The following is a 17,310-nucleotide window of genomic DNA, read 5'->3' as shown; positions in this document are numbered from 1 at the left end:
TTAGTCTTGTGTGAGACATGCATGGTATAACATTTGGTCACATTGAATGACATCTGCCAGGTTTTCCCCCACTCACAGAGAGCATCCAGATCCAGAACTCTGGAGAAAACTGCATTTGGAATGTCATTGATGTACAGTAGGAAGAGCCATGGACCCATGACAGTCCCCTGTGGCAAACCTGATGTCACAGGAGTTTCAATAAACGTCTCTCCCTCCAAGAGAACTCGCTGGTGTTCCCTTGTCAAAAAGATCCGTCTATTCCGACATGGTTGAGCTTGTACAGGAGCCACTTGTGGGGAACCTTATCAAAAGCCTTAATTAAGTCTAATATAACATGATCACATGATCGACCCTGTCTAAAGCCATGTTGGTGGTTTGTTAGTACCTTGTGGAAGTCAATATGGTCCATGATATGTCGGTGGATTATATGTTCGAGAATCTTGCATGGTATGGAGGTCAGTGAAACTGGGCAATAGTTTGCAGGATTTATCCTATCTCCTTTTTTATAGATGGGAACAATGTTAGCATTCAGACAATCTTCTGGGAGTTCTCCACAAATCATAGACTTCTGAAAAATCTTTTGACAGACTTGCTGCACTAAGCTTGCTGCACAATTCTTTTAAACTCTGGCTGGTATCTGGTCTGGTCCTGATGCCTTCTTTGATTTTGTTTCTTCCAATAATTTCTGCACCCCATTTGTTGTTACCTTAAGAACTGCAATTTTTGGAGTTTGTTGTGAGTTCAATGACGGGAATTCATCTAGGTTTTCTTCCATAAAAACGGAACAAAACTGCTGGTTTAACACTTCGGCCTTGTCTGCTCCTTTGCTCCACCCTAGTTGTTTAACCAGTTCTGTCTACCCCATTGTATCCCTCCTAAGTTCACACCTTCCCTAGCCAGCGAACAGGGAACCACCTTGCCTGAGATCCTATGTGGCAGGCCTTTGGTCCTGGCCTTTTCTCGCTTCCAGCTCTTCACCCCTCCCCAGCCCTGCTTTCAATCTGAAAAATGGTCCCAACCTGAAACATCACCTATCCTTCTCTAGTGATGCTGCCTGACCCGCTGTTACTCCAGCACTTGATTCTATCTTTAGAAGAGCAGCCATGCTGCGCCCTCTGGTGGAGGATAAACGGAGAACAGGCACGCTGCAGCCTCTGGTGGAAGGTGAAGGGAGCAGGCACGCTGCACCCTCTGGTGGAGGATAAAGGGAGAGCAGGCACGCTGCACCCTCTGGTGGAGGATGATGGGAGAGGAGGCACACTGCACCCTCTGGTGGAAGATGAAGGGAGAGCAGGGACGATGCGCCCTCTGGTGGAAGTCAACGGGAGAACAGACACGTTGCGCCCTCTGGTGATGGATAAAGGGGGCTGTTCCCTCTGGTGGAGGATAAAGGGAGAGCAACTACGCTGCAGAACATGGACAGAGCAGATGCATTCTGGACCAATGTGAGCCAAAATGCCAGATTATCTGAGTTTGACTCCTCAGGGTCCTTTTCAGATTGGGAGAAGGGTCCACAGAGATATCCTGTAAGATCATATCTTCACAATTTACATCAATGATTTAGAGTGCACTGCACTCAACCCTTTTAGAATCCAACCTGTCCACCAAGAGATCGCAAACCTTTCATGATCACTGTCTTGAAGGATTGCTTCCAAATTCATCTGTGACTGTGATAGCAAATTATGAAATATAATAACCCCAAATCAGTGGATAAGAAAATATAAGTTCAATGATTTATTAACCAAAATATGCAAAAAAACAGCCCAATTTGTTCTGTTCATTTATAAATCATCACAGTACAACTTTAAAATAAACTGATATACCACCACCGATTTTCCAGTAACTGGTGGTCCGGCACCTTCTTTAATCTGGACAAAATTACGAGGGCACACTTGACATCCCTCCGGAAGTGGCCCTGAAAACATGGCACCTCGGCTGGGTGAGGAGGCCGATCTCTACCTCATCGGGACTTCCACACCAATCAGCGGGTCAAATTTGCCTCCTGCAGCAGTGGCCCTGGAACTCCAGCCCAGTCAGAGCTGGCAGATCTGTTCCGATAGCCGATTTCCACGGTGACTTTGCAGGCTGGTATCTCAGCCCCCTCTATCCCCACAAGATGAGACCTCCGCTGGTCCAACAAAACAGATAAAATGGCAAGGCTCTGGAACCAAGAATCTCAGAAAATCTGTGTGATTATGTATATCTTGAGTAAAAAAGGCATTTAATTGTGATTTTAATAGCAGTTAATTAATAATAGATTATTGATTTATTTTCGCAGATCTGAGAGAAAAAGCAAGTGTAATTATGCCCAACAATAAATGACCTCATATTGTGAAAGGGTATCAGTGAGCTCGAACCTGTCTCCATAATAACCTCTTTGGTCAGATCCTCAGATCTCTATTTCTGCCCCCTGCATATCTTAGACTTCCTTCACCCACCCTGTGCCGGCCATAATCATACAGCTTGGTTACATTCACTGCTCTTATGGAACTACAACAGCTTATTTTAGATAAAGGCCACAAGTTAGGAGGAGGGGGAGTTCAACGAGATCTGGGTGTCCTAGTGCATCAGTCAATGAAAGGAAGCATGCAGGTACAGCAGGCAGTGAAGAAAGCCAATGGAATGTTGGCCTTCGTAACAAGAGGAGTTGAGTATAGGAGCAAAGAGGTCCTTCTACAGTTGTACCGGGCCCTGGTGAGACCGCACCTGGAGTACTGTGTGCAGTTTTGGTCTCCAAATTTGAGGAAGGATATTCTTGATATGGAGGGCGTGCAGCGTAGGTTCACTAGGTTAATTCCCGGAATGGCGGGACTGTCGTATGTTGAAAGGCTGGAGCGATTGGGCTTGTATACACTGGAATTTAGAAGGATGAGGGGGGATCTTATTGAAACATATAAGATAATTAGGGGATTGGACACATTAGAGGCAGGAAACATGTTCCCAATGTTGGGGGAGTCCAGAACAAGGGGCCACAGTTTAAGAATAAGGGGTGGGCCATTTAGAACGGAGATGAGGAATAACTTTTTCTGTCAGAGAGTGGTGAAGGTGTGGAATTCTCTGCCTCAGAAGGCAGTGGAGGCCAGTTCGTTGGATGCTTTCAAGAGAGAGCTGGATAGAGCTCTTAAGGATAGCGGAGTGAGGGGGTATGGGGAGAAGGCAGGAACGGGGTACTGATCGAGAGTGATCAGCCATGATCGCATTGAATGGCGGTGCTGGCTCGAAGGGCTGAATGGCCTACTCCTGCACCTATTGTCAATTGTCTATTGTCTATTGTCACAAGGAGTAAGGAGCACAGAAGTCAGGTTGATATTTGACTTGGGTTTGAGGAAGAGGGAGAGTGGGGATAAGAGCAGGAGATTGAGGGGTGGGGAGCGAGCAAGGTGAGGGGAGGAAGAATCAAAAAGGGACGGGTGGGAGTAGGAGAGGGAGAAAATCAGGTAAAGGATGAGAGAGAAAGCGGAGGTGGGAGTGAGAGGGAGATAAAATTAAAGTGATTGGTGATAAGGTGGGAGAGAGAGGGACAATGGTAGGAAGTTGTGGGATGTGGGCAGGTGAAAAGGTGGGACAGGGAGAGGAACGAGGGAGCATAACTAGGGATTCAAGGAAGAAAAAGTGACATCAGAGAGGATGGGAGAGAAAGCGAACTTGGGAGAGTGGAAGGTGTGGAAGATTGACAGCAAAAAATAAAGGGGAGGGGTGTGGGGAGTAAGATTCCAACAGTCCCATGGGCTGTCTGTCCACCTGCCTTTCTCATTCTTTGGAATCTCTTTCTACCCAATCCTCTCTCTCCTCACCTTCTCTCGATCTTTCTCTCTTCCCCATGCCCCATTTTGCTCCCCCCTCATTTCTCTTTCCCAAATCTATTCTGCCTCTCAGCTTTTTCCTGCCTCTATCTCTCCACTACCCTCATTCTTTCCTCTTCTCTCTCAAACCCCCTAACTTCCATTTCATTTCATTCCTCTTGCTGGTGGCAGATCCGACAATGGTTCAGGTTTCAGGGTGGTCCCCACTCGTGCCCACACCCATGACCATTTATAGCTGACAAGCAGCACCCCTGCCCACCTCCATCCCATCCGTGGTTGAGGACGGGGTCAAACCAATAGGCTTTTCACGTGTGCTCTTGATGCAGGCCTCGCCAACTGGCCTCATGTCACCAGCATCCCAGCTCTGCTGAATCTCCACACCTCCTGCCCAGTGGGGTAGTGGGCACAGAGCCGCTACACTTACTGAGGCAAGTGTAAATCATTGCACAGGTTTAGAACGCTGCACGCTGCTCACCATACCAGCCCCCACATCAGCCCCCACACCTGCAAAATCAGTCATTGAAATTTTGAAAGTCCAAAGTAAAAGGTGAAACACAACAAAGAGTAGACCGCGCTGGAGGGCCTTCCAAGTGAGGAAGATTCTCGCTCCTCACGAAACGTTGGTGAGCTTCAAGCTCCAGGCCCACTGACAGGGTAGTTGGTCAGCACTCACACTCGGGAGCATCACCACCAGATCCTGGCCCCCAAACGTCTCCCACTCCAGAGGCTCCGAGTATCCAACGAGGTTTACCTGGAAAAAATGGGAGAGAGGAAAAGAGCAGAAATGAACTCCAGGGCATACAGGCTGGCCGGCCGGAGCCAGGTTATCTCGACATCGCTCATTGACGCTCTTCAGAAAACACGATTCAAACCTTTGTCTTCCCTGCCGTGGGATGGGGAGCACCAAGGATTAGCAGTCCGTGCTTTGGCCAGGAGAGAAAGGTTGCGTAAACCACCGGCTTCCCCGGTACCGACGTGTACCTGTCAACACACACGAGAAGTAATAAAGTGGGCGCAGGAGATGACAATCCCATTGATGTTCAGTGCGAAATGTAATGGGTGACCATCCCAACTGACCTTCACAATCCAACCTCACAACTCAAGAATGGAAATAGTTGTCGGGGTGATTGAGTTAAAGTATGAAGAGCATTGGAAGGCTCTGGGCCTGTACTCTCTGGAGTTTCGAAGGATGAGAGGGGATCTCATGGAAACTTACCAAATAATGTATGGCTTAGATGGAGTGGATGTGGAGAGGTTGTTTCTAGTAATGCGAGAGTCTAGGACCAGCCTCAGAATGAAAGGATGTACCTGCAGAATGGAGATGAGGAGGAATTTCTTCAGCCAGAGGGTGGTGGATCTGTGGAATTCATTGCCACAGACGAGGCCAAGTCATTGGGATTTTTAAAGTGGGCATTGGTAGGTTCTTAATTAGTAAGGTTGTTAAAGATTACAGGGAGACGGCAGGAGAATGGGTTTGAGGAACAAATAGATCAGTCATGGAATGGCGGAGTAGACGGAGGGCTGAATGGCTTAATTCTGCTCCTGTCTTATGATCTAATGAACACCTGACCATCCAGTCATCCCCATTGCTCACAATATAACATTGTAAACAGCACCAAGACAAAGACAGTTGAAGCCGCAGCAGTCGCTGAGAGGGGTCGGTTAGCGAGGACACTGGAGAACCCTCGCCTGCTCTTCCTGCCGTGCCGTGAGAGGGGAGCAGGCAGGACCACAGCGTAACACCTCACTCAGAGATAGCACTCCTGACACAGCATCGCCCCCTCTCGCCTTACACAGGGGAGTTGGTGCTCAAGTGTCTGATGTGGGACTTGGACCGAAATCCCCCCAATGCAAAGCCCAGATCACAACCCGCCGAGGCACAGCTGACATCAACACGAGGCGCTGCTTGGCAATGAGTTCCATGCGGAGAACATGGACCCCAGTTGGGAGGGAAGTCAATGGATTGAGGTTGAGGGTCGGGGAGAACGTTCCCATGTTGTGACATGGGCCGCTGATGCAGGAATGGTGCTGGGGATGATTCCGGCTGTTCCTACCACACGCCGGGCATCACAGTGTCGTTCTGCCTCCTCCAGGGCTTGGTCTTGTAGATCGCCTCTCCGTTGACTCGCAGCCACTGCCCCATCTGCCTCAGCCTCTCCTCGAAGATGGGAACGATCCGACCATCGTGAGTGGGACCAATGTTCATCAGGAGGTTCCCTCCACAGGACACTGTCTCAACCAGCGTCTGAAAGACACAGCGTTTAACATCAAAGTGGCTTGGTCAGCAAATGGATGGCAGATCACCTCCAATTAGTTTTCAATGAGTGAAAAGGTATTCACCTCAAGGTTAAAACCTGAATTGAAAGATCGTGTCTCCCTGTCAACCTGAAAACGTATGACCAAGCTCACACCAAAATATTAACCTTTAACCTAAGTAAGAATTGTGACTTACCAATTTGTGCAATTTCATTTCTGAAGGAAAGGCTAATTTTCTATAATTACATTTCTATAATCTGGGACTGCACGGTGGAGCAGCGGTAGAGTTGCTGCCTCACAGTTGCAGAGACCTGAGTTCGATCCTGACTATGGTGCTGTCTGTACGTTCTCCCTGTGACCTGCGTGGGTTATCTCTGGGTGCTCCGGTTTCCTCCCACACTCCAAAGACATACGGGTTTGTAGGTTAATTGGCTTCGGTATAATTGTAAATTGTCCCTTGCGTGTGTGAAGGACAGTATAGTGTTTGTGTGCATGGATCGCTGGTCAGCGCGGGCTCGGTGGGCTTCCCAGCTACATCTCTGAACTAGACTAAACTAAATTAAAACAATATTTGACCATCAAATAATAAAAAACAACACAGCTGAGATATAAAGTGCAGTACTGCATTACACACACACACCCAGGGCAGAGGCAGTATGGGCTACATTTGAGGCAAAGCTCCCCCTACAGTGTTGTGTCACATGCCTCCAATTCCAGTCTCTATAATTTCCTTGATTCTCCACTAACAACAGTGCTTTCAGCTACCTGGGCCATAAGCTCTGGAATTCCCTCACCTCCACAAAGCTGCTCCTACATCCTGCACCAAGGTTTAACCTCCTTGACTTAAATCATTAACTCTTGTTTCTTCAGAAGCGATCTGACCCGCTGAAAGTCGGTTTTTACGTCCGTGTTTTTGTTACATCTCATCTTGTGACCGGTTGGATCTGAGGAGGTGCCCACGAGGCACAGTGCAGGGTCTCACAACTAGCAGAGTCACCACTCCGTACAGATTGCCGCTGCTCTTGGTCTGCTGCAGCAACATGCTCATAACCGCATGTCTTTTTGTTGAGGAACTGTGCCCTTGGAGGTTATCTATAAAAACCTTCGCTCAAAGTAATGTAAGATTGGCCTAAATCATCAATATTTAGCCTCTCGTACCAGCTGCACAGATTTAACTAAAGGATCGTCACTTTGCCAACTTACAAGAACACGAGAACACAGGAGCTGGAGGAGGCCACTTGCCCCATGGCTGGTCTAAGTTGGCCTCAATTCATCCTGTGTGCCATTTCTCTACACCTCAATCTACCAAATATTGATCCACCTCCACTTTACATACTTCTTAATGATCCAGCTTCGACCACCAGAGAATGCCGCTCTGGAAATTTGTAAAAAGCTTCCCTACTTTTATTCACTATTCCCATTGGAACAAAGACCTACATTTCATAAGCCTGTTGTATCTCATAAGGTCATAGAGTGATCGGTGTAGAATTAGGCCATTCGGCCCATCAAGTCTACACCATTCAATCATGGTTGATCTATCTCTCCCTCCTAACCCCATTCTCCCGCCTTCTCCCCATAACCTCTGTCACCCGTACTAATCAAAAATCTCTCTATCTCTGCCTTAAAAATATCCACTGACCTGGCCTCCACAGCCTTCTCTGGCAAAGAATTCCACAGATTCACCACCCTCTGACTAAAAAGAAAATTCTCCTCATCTCCTTCCTAAATGAACTTCCTTTCATTCTGAGGCTATGACCTCTAATCCTAGACTCTCTGTACAATGATGACCTGAACTTGAGTACATTGGGTAAGTGTGCAGATAACACACAACATGCCCATGCAGTAAATTTTTAGATTTTTAGATTTAGATTTAGAGATACAACGCGGAAACAGGCCCTTCGGCCCAACGAGTCCGCGCCGCCCAGTGATCCCCGCACATTAACACTATCCTACACCCACTAGGGACAATTTTTACATTTACCCAGTCAATTAACCTACACACCTGTACGTCTTCGGAGTGTGGGAGGAAACCGAAGATCTCGGAGAAAACCCACGCAGGTCACGGGGAGAACGTATAAACTCCGTACAGACGGCGCCCGTAGTCAGGATCGAACCTGAGTCTCCGACGCTGCATTCGCTGTAAGGCAGCAACTCTACCGCTGCGCCACCGTGAGAACATTTGAGAAGATCAGTAACAGGCCTTTGGATAAGAAAGCGTAGCTACACTGGCAGTTGACAGACATGTAACAGGTTACATTCAGTATAAAGTAGAGGGAAATTATACGCAGGTAGAAAGGCTGAGGTGTGGCCTTGCAGATTGATTGTCACAGTTCGGAAGTTTGTGTGCTTGAGCAGAGGCACCAGGAAAGGCAGGTTGAGAAGGTCGTCAGGGCAGCAAGAGTGATCCTGGGCTGCCCAAACAGAGGCACAGAATACAGCAGCGGAGAGCCATAATAATTATATGACATTGAAATATTCTGCACTAATTAGAATGGACAGATTATGATCGGACCTCCAATAAATCTAATAATCCCATAGTTAAACAACCCTGAAGATCAAGGGCATTTATCATATCATATCATATATCATATCATATATCATATCATATCATATATATATATATACAGCCGGAAACAGGCCTTTTCGGCCCTCCAAGTCCGCACCGCCCAGCGATCCCCGTACATTAACACTATCCTACACCCACTAGGGACAATTTAAAAAAAAAAAACAATTTCTACATTTACCCAGCCAATTAACCTACATACCTGTACGTCTTTGGAGTGTGGGAGGAAACCGAAGATCTCGGAGAAAACCCACGCAGGTCACGGGGAGAACGTACAAACTCCTTACAGTGCAGCACCCGTAGTCAGGATCGAACCTGAGTCTCCGGCTCTGCATTCGCTGTAAAGCAGCAACTCTACCGCTGCGCCACCGTGCCGCCCTGTGATGGATGTGATGGATGGATACAGGGATATAGGAAGTGGTCTCTGGAAGCAAGTTGTGTGCAGAAGAGATGGAGGGACAGTGGTTGAGACAGATAGTAACTTGGCTAATGTACTGCAATGCAGACTATTGGACATAAAAACTGATGAAGGGCCTTTGAGCTAAAAGGGCGACTCTGGCTCCCTGTAGATGCTGCCTGTCCTGCTGAGTATTTCCAGCTTTAGAGAGGCACAGACAGACATAGACGCAGACAGGCAGGCAGGCAGACAAAGAGGCAGGCAGACAGAGAGGCAGGCAGACAGACAGAGAGGCAGGCAGGCGAAGACAGAGAGGCAGGCAGACAGACAGAGAGGCAGGCAGACAGACAGAGAGGCAGGCAGACAGACAGAGAGGCAGGCAGACAGACAGAGAGGCAGGCAGACAGAGAGGCAGGCAGACAGGCAGGCAGAGACAGGCAGGCAGACAGGTAGACAGACAGAGAGGGAGGCAGACAGAGAGGCAGGCAGACAGACAGAGAGGCAGACAGAGAGGCAGGCAGACAGACAGAGAGGCAGACAGACAGAGAGGCAGGCAGACAGACAGAGAGGCAGGCAGACAGACAGGTAGACAGACAGAGAGGGAAGCAGACAGAGAGGCAGACAGATAGACGGAGAGGCAGGCAGGTGAAGACAACATGGCCGGCAGGCAGATAGAGACAGGCAGGCAGACAGACAAAGAGGTAGGCAGGCAGAGAGGGAGGCAGACAGAGAGGCAGGCAGACAGACAGAGGCAGGCAGACAGACAGACAGAGAGGCAGACAGACAGAGAGGCAGACAACCTGTCGGAGGGATGGAGGGAAAGGATGAGCAATGGAATGACGGACAGGTCACCTTCACGAGCTCTTCTATGGACAGGTAGTCTTGCAGCCGCGCCTCCCTCCTATACCCCCACGACTTGGAGTCGATGGTCATGCAGTTCTCCCACTTGTGTTTGAGGAGGTGGCCGGGGCTGTACCGGTCAGCACACGTGTAGAAGCCACCGTGCTTGCAGATGGTGCCATAGCCCCACCGGTCGTTGGTTACTACCGTCCCTCGAACGGGACTGAAACGACAGGTCAGCAGCGTTCATTCGAGGGCCCTGCCCGTCCACACACCCCTCCCCCTCCCAGGAAATTCCAACCTTATTGCACCAGGGATCCTGTCCAACAAGCTGGCAGCTTGATGGTGGCAGGCCAGATTTCCAACTCCCAACCTCTTTCTAAACTGAGCTGCCCGCTCTTTGCATAGTCTCTGTTTGTGAAGCCCAGGTCAATATTAGTCATTATTTCCTTCGAGGCATTGTCTGAATAGTACCACACTGCCAGATAGGAGCCTGCTGTGTGCAAATTTCTGCACAGTGACAACAATGAAAGAAAGTATTAATGGGCTGGAAAGTTCCTTGGAAGATCCCAGAAGGCGTCATAGAAATGCAAGCTTCCTTGCTCCAGTGATCTCCACTGTACACTGGTGGCTGCACAGAGAGTTTGCCACAGACATGAGCTCTGGGGTCCCTGAGCAAGGCGGGGTGGGGATGCATGTAAGGGAGGCAGCTCAGGGTGTGAGTGCGCTGAGCCAGACTCCAGCTAAACCTTTGAGTATGGCAGAATCTGTGGCCCAGCGCTACCCAAATTCACCAGACAATGGTTAAAATGAAAGCAGCATTCCCCACGTGGCAAAGGCGGCACAGTGGCACAGCAGTAAAATTGCTGCCTTACAGCGCAGGATACCCGGGTACGATCCTGACTACGGGTGCTGTCTATACGGAGTTTATATGTTCTTTTGACTTGGGTTTCGTCCGGGTGATCTGGTCTCCTCCCACATTCCAAAGATGTGCGGGTTTGTAGGTTAATTGGTCTCTGTAAATTGTCCCTGGTGAGTAGGATAGAACGAGTGTACAGGGCGATCACGAGTCGGCGCGCAGTTTCTCTAAAACTAAGAAGAACAAAAACGTCCCATGGCTGCACAGTACCTCTGAGTATAGAGCCAGTACAGGAAGCCAGTGCTGTTCCAGTAGGTATCAGGTGCTCCAGCATCCCCATCGGACCACAGGATCTCTGGCCGGTATTTATTCACAATCTCATACAACTCTGGAAGGCTCTTTGTGGTGGGGAACTTGTTGGTCCGGAACACATTGGCAGCGTCTTGCAGGAAGGCAGGATTGTACCACTCAAAGAGGGAGTGATAGAGACCAAACCTCAAGCTTGTCCTGTTGCGAACAGCTTGTGCCAGCTCCTCAACAAGATCGCGGCGTGGACCCACATCAACTGCGTTCCAGTTCCACGAGTACTTGGATCCCCAGAGTGTGAAACCTAAGGTACAAGGAACTCAGGTTACAATAACTGGGGGAAAACAGACACAAAGTGATTGACTAACTCAGGACACAGTGGATAGGTGACAATTTCGTTTTCGTTTAGTTCAGTTTATTGTCACGTGTACCGAGGTACCGTGAAAAGCTTTTGTTGCATGCGAACCAGACAGCAGAAAGACAATTCATGATTACTATCAAGCCATTCACAGTTCACAAGTTATACGAGTAGAATTGGGCCATTCGGCCCATCAAGTCTACTCCGCCATTCAATCATGGCTGATCTCTCCCACCTAATCTCATTTTCCTGCCTTCTCCCCATAACCCTTGACACCCGTTCTAATCATGAACTTGTCTAGCTCTGCCTTAAAGTACCGGCTTGGCCTCCACAGCCCTCTGTGGCAAAGTTCCACAGATTAACTACCCTCTGACTAAAGAAGTTACTCCTCACCTCCTTTGTAATAGAGCACTCTTCAATTCTGAGGCTATGACCTCTGGTCCTGGATGCTCCCACCAGTAAAAACATCCTTTCTGCATCCACTCTATCTATGCCTTTCATTATTCTGTAAGTTTCAATGAGGTCCCCCCTCAACCTTCTAAACTCCAGCATGTAGTGGTCCTGTGCTGTCAAATGCTCATCATATGCTGACCCACTCATTCCTGGAATCATTCTTGTAAACCTCCTCTGGACCCTCTCCAGAGCCTGCACATCCTTCCTCAGATATGGGACCCAAATTTGCTCACAGTACTCCAAATGCAGCCTGACCAACGTCTTAGAGCCTCTACATTACATCTCTGTTTTTATATTCCAGTCCTCTTGATATAAATGCTAGCATTAAATTGCCTTATCTTACTACCGATTCGACTTGCAAATTAACTTTTTGGGAGTCCTGCACCAGCACTCCCTAGTTCCTTTGCACCTCCGATTTCTGGATTCTCTCTCCATTTAGAAAATAATCTACGCCTTTATTCTTATTACCAAAATGCATGTCTCCGCACTTTGCTGCACTGAATTTCATCTGCCACTTCTCTGCACTCTCTCCTAACCTGTCCAAGTCCATCTGCAGAGTCCTTGCTTCCTCTACACTGTGCCACCGTGCCTCTCCACCTATCTTAGCATCATCTGTAAACTTAACCACAAAGCCTTCAAGCCCCTTATCCAAATCATTAATAGACATCGTGAAGTGGCCCCAGCAACAAACCGTGCGGAACCCCAATGGTCACTGGCAGCCAACCTGAAAAAGCGCCTTTTACAGCAACTTTTATGGCCTTCTGCCATCCAGCCAACTCGCTACCCTTACAGATAAATAATAAAAGGAAGAACGTGAATAACATTTAATGCAAAATAAAGCCCGTAAAGTATGGTCAAAGATAGTCCAAGGGTCTCCAATTATGTAGATAGTAGTTCAGGACTGTTCTCTAGTTGCGGTAGGATGATTCAGTTGCCTGATAACAGCTTGGAAGAAACTGTCCCTGAAGCTGGAGGTGTGTGTTTTCACACTTCTGTACCTTTTTGCCCAATGGGAGAGGGGAGTAGAAGGCGTGGCCAGACTCTTCCTTGATTATGCTTTTGGCCTTGCCGAGGCACCATGAAGTGTAGATGGAGTCAATGGAAGGGAGGTTGGTTTGTGTGATGGTCTGGGCTGCGTCCACAATTCTCTGCAGTTTCCTGTCAGGACCCATCTTCAAACCCATTGTGCTGGTGGGGGGAGGGGGGGGAGAAGGCTGGAAAGGACATGGGGCAGGACAAAGCCTGGCAAGTTATAGGTGGAGCAGTTAATTTATATTGGTGGAGTCAGTGCCAGCGGGTGGCCGGAGTGCAGGTTAGGGTTGCAGTAGTCAGCAGTGGCTTCGGTGGGCCCGGCCTGGGACTAGCCAAGGAAACTGTGCCTGACCCGCCGTGCTACTCCAGCACTTTGTATCTTCGACTTACAGGCAGATACAGGTGAGGGGTGAAGGGAAGAAAGCTGGAAGGGAGGAGGGGCAAAACAAAGCCTGGCGACTGACAGATGGATAGAGGTGAGAGAGGGTTACTTTTGATCGGCAGATGGTCGGACAAAGGCCAGAAACGAAACCACAAAAGGTATGAGATAAGGATAGAATAAGTGAGAATTGTGAAACCATTAGAAGGAATGAAGGCGGAAGGGGAGGGGGAAGGAGGGAAATGGGTGATTTTATGTAAACCCATGCCGAGTCCAACCAAAGGTTCAGAAAATGTACATGTTGGTCAGTTAATTGGCTGCTGTAAATTGCCCCTCATGTATAGGCAAGTGGTAGAATCAGGCAAGAGAGTTGGCGGGAAGGTGGGGAGAATAAAATGGGATTGATGTAGGATGAGTGTTCGTGGGTGGCTGATGGTCAGTGTGGTCTATTTACAGCAGCCAGTTAACCTACCAACCCAAACGCCATTGGGATGTGCGAGGAGATGGGAGCACGTGGATGAAATCCATGCAGTCACCGGGAGAACGGGCAAACTCCACGGACAGCATTGGATGTGGGAATTGAACCCGGGTCCCTTGCGCTGTGAGGCAGCAGCTCTACTACCCTTGTGCTGCCATTAGCAGATCAGTAACTTTCACATCTCTGTAACTCTCCCTGCAAATTGGCCTCTTCCCGTTTATTGGAGAGGCACTCAGAATGCTCCTATAAGGTACCTTCTCATCCCTCCTTCTGCTCTCCCCCAGTACAGACTGCACCCCTGGATAGACATCGGTTTCTGCCTCCTCTGCCATCTCAAGTGTGCACTCTCCCCTTGCCTTTGGTTGCAGGTTTGACACTGACATAGACACACCCTCGACACGCGGCAGACCACAGCCATCACTCTGCCTTTCTAACTAATGGCAATCGAGGCTGTGTGTGGTGACGCCCTGTACCTTCATGGTGCTTGGAGGTCAGAACGACGTACTTGGCCCCCGAGGAGCTCAGGAGGTCAGCCCACTGCGCTGCATCGAAGAAGGCAGCGGTGAACTTTGGAGCAAAATCCGGGTACGAAAATCCAGGAGGGTAGTTTCTCTCCATAAACTCCACATAGGGCTTCAGTTTCCGCGTCTGCCAGTAGTACCTGCGGAAGAGGAGGATTTTGTATGTTACAGGCTTGTAAATCATTCATGATGCTGCATTCAAAGCATTGTGTGCAATTCTGGTCACCTCCTTATGGGAAGGATGAAGAGTTTTGCAGAGGGTGCAGAAGAGGACCAGGATGCTGCAGGGAGCAGAGGGTATCAGCTACAAGGAGAGGCCGGACAAATGGATTATTTTCTTTGGAGTATCAGAGGTTGAAGGGAGACCTGGTAGAAGTTTATAAAATTATGAGAGGCATTGATATAGACAGTGTTAATGTACGGGGATCGCTGGGCGGCGCGGACTTGGTGGGCCGAAAAGGCCTGTTTCCGCACTGTATATATATATGAAAAGAGATCAGTTTTACTACAGTGTCAGATTGTCCCACTGCACTTTACAACCAAACATTTGTTCTTGTTCCTTCCTGACTTTAATTTCCAGGTTCTGGAACTGGAAAATGAATTTTTAAAGTGAAATCACCAAGAGATTGCAAGCAGAAGTCACCAGACTTTGTCTGCAAAGTTTCGTGGGCGTGATTAAAGGCAGTTTGATTGGGCTGAAAGTGAAGGGAAATAGATTTAAGAGGAATGTGAGAGGTAACTTTTTCACACAAAGGTTGGTGGGTGAGTATGGCCAGAGGAGGTAGTTGCGGCAAGGACTTTTGTAATGTTTAAGAAACAGTTCGACAGGCGGATGGATAGGACAGGTTTGGAGGGATATGGGCCAAACACAGGCAGGTGGGCTGGTGTAGCCGGGACATGTCGGCTTGTGTGGGCAAGTTGGGCCGAAGGGCCTGTTTCCACGCTGTATGACAATAACAAGACACAGAATCAAACTGAGCCAGGAGCCCCTCATTCAATCACAAACCTCAGCACTACTCTCCTGCGCTAACACACACACACCTTTTATTAATAATTAAAGATCTGCCCACCTCTTGAATATACTCGGCAACTGAGTCTTCTCAGCTCTCTTGGATGGAGAATTCCAAACATTCACCACCTTCTGAGAGCAAAGGTTTTTTTCTTATCTCTGTGTATGGGTATGGGCGACTTTGCCATAGTCAGGATCGAACCTGAGTCTCCGGCGCTGCATTCGCTGTAAAGCAGCAACTCTACCGCTGCGCTACCGTGCCTCCTGATAACAATACAGAAGTGGGTAATTTGGCCCATCAGATCAATGCTGGCTCCCAGCACCGTAATTCTATCAGTCCCTTTCGCCCTCTCCTCATTTCTTTGTAGCCCTACAACTTAGGATCATTGACCCATAGAACCATACAGCACATAAACAGGCCCTCTCAGCCCACCTCCGCCGTGCCAATCGACACTGATACCATTTGCTCACATTAGACACGTATTCTTCTCTGTCTTCCCAATCCTAGGACCATGTACCATCTAAACATTCTCCCTCATGACCATCAACCCCCCTTCAGTTCCTTTGCAACCCGTCCACACCAGGGAACAATTTGCACTAACAATTAACTCTTCAACAGATCTTTAGGATGTGGGAAGAAACTGGAGCACCCGAGGCAAACCCACATGGTCAGGTCAAACTGTGCACCGGAATTCAGGTTCAAGCCCATGTCTCTGGTGCTGCAAGTCAGAAGTACCAACCGCTGCACATAGCACATAGTAGGCCCTTCGGCCTCTCAAGCATGCCCCATCATTCAATGTGATCATGGCTGATCCACCACAGACTTCATCTATATTGTCATCCTCTGTACGAGTTCCCCATCCTCCTCATTCCCCCTTCTGGTTCCATTTACCACCTTCCAGCCACTGACTCCAGCTTTCCCCTTACCACCTGGGCTCCAACTACTCATTGTCTTTTCCCCATTTCAGTTTCCACCTGCTGGTCTGCCTCTGAATTCCACCCTTCCCCACCAGCCTCTATCTGCCCATCATCCCCAGCCCAGCTCGTCCCACCTCTCACCTACCAGTCCCACCTCTCACCTACCAGCCCCTCCCTCACCACTCAGCACTCTCAGTCCTATCCCAAACATCGACCATCCGTTTATTTCCACAGATGTTGCTCGACCGGTTGCGTTCCTCCGGCAGTTTATGGGGTTTTTTGCTTTCAAAAATCAGTCCACTTCCTCTTTAAATGCCCCAACTGCCCTCGGCACAGAGCAGGCCGGAGATTCGCCACTTTTGCAAGAATCACGGTCGTACACTGTGCAAAGGCGAGCGTTGCAATATCTGGCTGCAATCCCGAAATAAACAAGCGTGACTGACTGGCACCGAGGTCCGGGGACGGAGCAGGGGAATTCCCTACTTGCAATGTTGCCCGGACTCACCAGAACCACTCGCTGCCAAAGCTGGGCACTGAGAAGACTCCCCAGTGGATGAAGATGCCGAACTTTGCTTGGTCGAACCAGGGTGGGAGCGGCCGGGAATCAATGAGGTCCCAGGACGGGGCTGGTGGAGATTGACACCGGGCGTTGATGGACAGTAGAGCCCAGATCAGGGCCAGGCTGGGGCAACGGAGCCGGAGCCACATCCGCATCGCAGGCAGCATTGCAAAGCGCCCAAAACAACCCGCTAACTCACTCACACCAGGGAAAGGAGGACGTATGCAAGGAACTGCCACGCAATCAACGTCAAGCGTGACTGCTGGGTCCTGCAATCCATCCAACAAATTCAAATTGAGTTTATAGGTCGCATGAACGAGTAAGGCGAGGCACGGATACAATTGAAATGATGTTTTCAGCAGCATTGTAAGCGCCAAGGCTCAAACAAACGCACAAAAAAACCCAGAAATTACATATACAATTCTGGAAAAATAAGACTGCAAAAAAAAACAATTCTTAAGTGCAAAAACATATAAGTTCATGAATCAATGAATGTGCAGATACAAGGAATGTGCCTTGGTGCTCCGCTCGCAAATGACAACACAAACATACAGTTAACAATTAAGAATAAAGCATAAA

General features: G+C 48.8%; 1 protein-coding gene across 1 annotated transcript; it reads right to left on the bottom strand.

The window, feature by feature from the left end:
• Positions 1-1,768: 1,768 nt before the first annotated feature.
• fuca2 (alpha-L-fucosidase 2) lies at positions 1,769-16,910 on the bottom strand. The gene is made up of 7 exons (XM_078405487.1): positions 16,678-16,910; positions 14,198-14,385; positions 10,989-11,328; positions 9,872-10,082; positions 5,858-6,048; positions 4,676-4,784; positions 1,769-4,554 (listed from the first exon to the last, which is right to left on the bottom strand). Exons 1-7 carry the CDS (start codon positions 16,896-16,898, stop codon positions 4,414-4,416), a joined length of 1,401 nt encoding a protein of 466 aa, XP_078261613.1. The 5' UTR covers positions 16,899-16,910; the 3' UTR covers positions 1,769-4,413.
• Positions 16,911-17,310: the final 400 nt, after the last annotated feature.

Source organism: Rhinoraja longicauda, chromosome 9 (assembly GCF_053455715.1).
Source record: "Rhinoraja longicauda isolate Sanriku21f chromosome 9, sRhiLon1.1, whole genome shotgun sequence".
Taxonomy (NCBI): Eukaryota; Metazoa; Chordata; class Chondrichthyes; order Rajiformes; family Arhynchobatidae; genus Rhinoraja; species Rhinoraja longicauda.
Note: the sequence above shows the minus strand (reverse complement) of the source record. Positions and strands in the feature narration are given on the sequence as shown.